At 34.2% G+C, this 3122-nt stretch overlaps 1 gene segment (V, D, J or C); it reads left to right on the forward strand.

Annotated features, from left to right (window-relative positions):
• The first annotated feature begins 379 nt into the window (after positions 1-379).
• LOC119819813 lies at positions 380-905 on the forward strand. The segment is given in 2 exon segments: positions 380-467; positions 574-905. Coding segments are annotated over 2 exon segments (378 nt in total).
• Positions 906-3122: the final 2217 nt, after the last annotated feature.

A 3122-nucleotide genomic window follows, 5' to 3' on the forward strand; every position in this document is an offset into this window, starting at 1 on the left:
CAACACAGTACAAAAAAGATCTCCAGAGCAAGTAAGAAAGCAAGGTCCACTGCCCTCTATAACATGGGACAGAAATAATTGGGCAGAAATTATTCATAAATAAAATGCATATTAACTTTGTGATTATTAAATGAAATAGATGATACTTAATGTGTGCCAAGAAAAAGTAGCTTAGAATGATACAAATATTTCCTAGCATTATTTTTACTGCTAGACTTCCCCACAACATTTACAAACATATTAGAACACGCTATCTCTTAGCTCCAACAACAGAACTTATAGAGTAGGAAGGCATGCAAATAAGACCCACCTCTTCTCATGAAAACCAAATAAACACTGACTGTGAAGCTCAGACAAAGGAATCAGTCCTGGATGCCCAGGTCTTCCCATTCAGTGATCAGCACAGAAAACAAAACACACAATGGATTTGGTGCTGATTTGGGTTTCGCTTGTTGCTTTTTTAACAGGTAATTGATGATGAAGAGATACTGAGTGTGTTAGTGAACATGAACATGATATATAAAAGATAGAGCTTCTGTGGCAATTTACTAACAACATTCTCTGTGTTTGTAGGTGTCCAGTCAGAGGTGCAGCTTGTAGAGTCTGGGGGAGACCTGGTGAAGCCTGGAGGATCCCTGAGACTCTCCTGTGTAGCCTCTGGATTCACTTTCAGTGACTACTGGATGGACTGGGTTCGCCAAGCTCCAGGGAAGGAGCCAGAGTGGATTGGAGTTATTAGTACAGACAGCAGTAGTATTATTTATGCACCATCTGTGAAGGATCGATTCACCATCTCCAGGGACAATTCCAAGAACACTCTGTACCTGCAAATGAGCAGTGCGAGATCTGAGGACACAGCCACTTATTACTGTGCAAAAGACACAGTGATGGGACTTCAGTGTTAATTCAGACATAAACCTCACTGTTCGGCCACTCAGGGCCACCAGGGGGTGCAAAAGACAGAGATTACAGGTTCATCCCAGGAATTTATCCTGATTATATTAAGCACTCTTCTCAGGTTCTCAGGAGTTTGAACTGCATTTTTTTAATACTTTCTCTGGAATTCTCTCCACATGTACGTTCTGAAGAGATCCAATGTCCTCAACACATTATATCTTTATGCTATGTTATTATATGAGTTTACACTTTCTTACACTTTCTTCATAGGAAAGTGTAAACTAGCAACTATGGGGACAAAAATTACCCAAACGCTAGTCATTGAAATTTCATGAGAAGAAAGTACATGGACATTTCTGAGTATTTTCATAATTTAGTCATAAGTTAGATTATGTTTTTTATTATAGTAGCATTAATGTTTACAGAAAAAACTGAAGAGATGGCTCAGAGGTTAAGAGCATTGCCTGCTCTTCCAAAGGTCCTGAGTTCAATTCCCAGCAACCACATGGTGGCTCCCAACCATCTGTAGTGAGATCTGGTGCCCCCTACTGTGAATATTGTATACATAATAAATAAATAAATAAATATTTAAAAAAAAAGAAAAAACAAGAGAAAGATGGCACCATGATCATTAGATAAAAACATTCTAGCATATTTATAATCTCTCTTCTCCTTGAGGATGGTGCTCAGAGGTTCAAATAAGACCCAAGTGTGCTTTTAGTTCATTTGGAAGGAAAAGAATATAGTTATATTTTAATAAATTATTAATTACGAACATTTTTTCCCAAGGTTGTTTATATTCTTCACATTGCTAATGATTTTTTCCTGTAAAGAAATATGCTTGGAGAAATTATCTCAGTTATGAATACTGACTTTTATTCCTGTACCTTTGTCTCTCAATAAAATTATTTCCCAAAACAACATCCATAATTCTGCCATCTGTCCATGTCTACAAATATTACAAATATTATTAAAAATATCTTTGATATGTGTCAGTAATTCACAAGATTTGAGTTTGTGTTCATTAATATTAGATTATTTTATATGATTTTTTACTGTGGATAAACAGATTCATAACTATGCCTATTGATGAAAACAGCTTTTGTTTATTTTAATGTTTTCTGAGACTTTGTACAAATTAGTTTTCCATTGCTTTTGTTCAAAACTGAAAGTATTAGATGCTATTGGAACATGACTGAAGTTTTAAGGTTTAACATTTCTAGTTAGTTTGACTTAATTTGAGGTCACATATGTATCTTACTCAACAGATGTGAGAGTGTTTTCACAGAGGTGTAATAGAGAAGGGAAGATTCACATTTAACATAGATGGTAAGTTTTAGTGGGCTGCAGGTCATCAGTCAGTAGAAAAATATAAATGGGAATACTGCCTATCCCCAATTAATTAATCTGTATATTTCCTGATCTATGCACAAGAAAGAAAATAACATAAATAATAAGAGAATGCATTTAAAGTTTGTATGTGACATGATGATAAGCTAAGGAACATAGATAGTGATGTAGAACAAATATTTTTTGTTATTGTGTTGATAATTTTGAAGGGAATGTTTACTCTGTGACAATGTATATAGGAAGACATATACTTTGTTATTTCTTTATTTCTTTCTTTCTTTATTTAAATGGAATTCCAATTTGCTGATTACTCTTAGCTTTTAGTCTTTGGTATTCACAAAAATATTAATGCAGTTAATATTTGAAGTACTCTAGAGGCTGGAGATAGTGTTAAATTAGTAAAAGCAATTTCTTGAAGAGGATCTGAATTGATTCCCAGTACCCAAAATAACAGATCTTAAGTATATAAAGTTTTTGTTCTATTTAATCTGACAATGTCTTCTCTCCTCCAAAACCACCTGCACCCATGTGACCATATACAAAGAAATGCACATGCACACATATGAAAATAACTATTAAAATTTTGATGTATCTAAGTAATGAAGTAAGAGAATCTTGAATTGCAAGAAGTAAGATCCTTTGAAGTACATGAGTGAAATATTTAAAGATGAAACCAAGGAGTTTATTGTCAAGTTGTGAAGAAGTAAACCTGAAATGACTGAACTTCATGGTAAACTTGGCTGTTATTATGATCAACCAGGAGAGTCTTTTGTATAGCTGTGATCATTATTTCTGATAACTATATTTTCTCTATCGAATGAATGTGCTTATTGAATAATAAGTTTTGAGAGAGAGACAGAGATGACACACAGAGA

Source organism: Arvicola amphibius, chromosome 7, assembly GCF_903992535.2.
Source record: "Arvicola amphibius chromosome 7, mArvAmp1.2, whole genome shotgun sequence".
In the NCBI taxonomy this organism is placed as follows: domain Eukaryota; kingdom Metazoa; phylum Chordata; class Mammalia; order Rodentia; family Cricetidae; genus Arvicola; species Arvicola amphibius.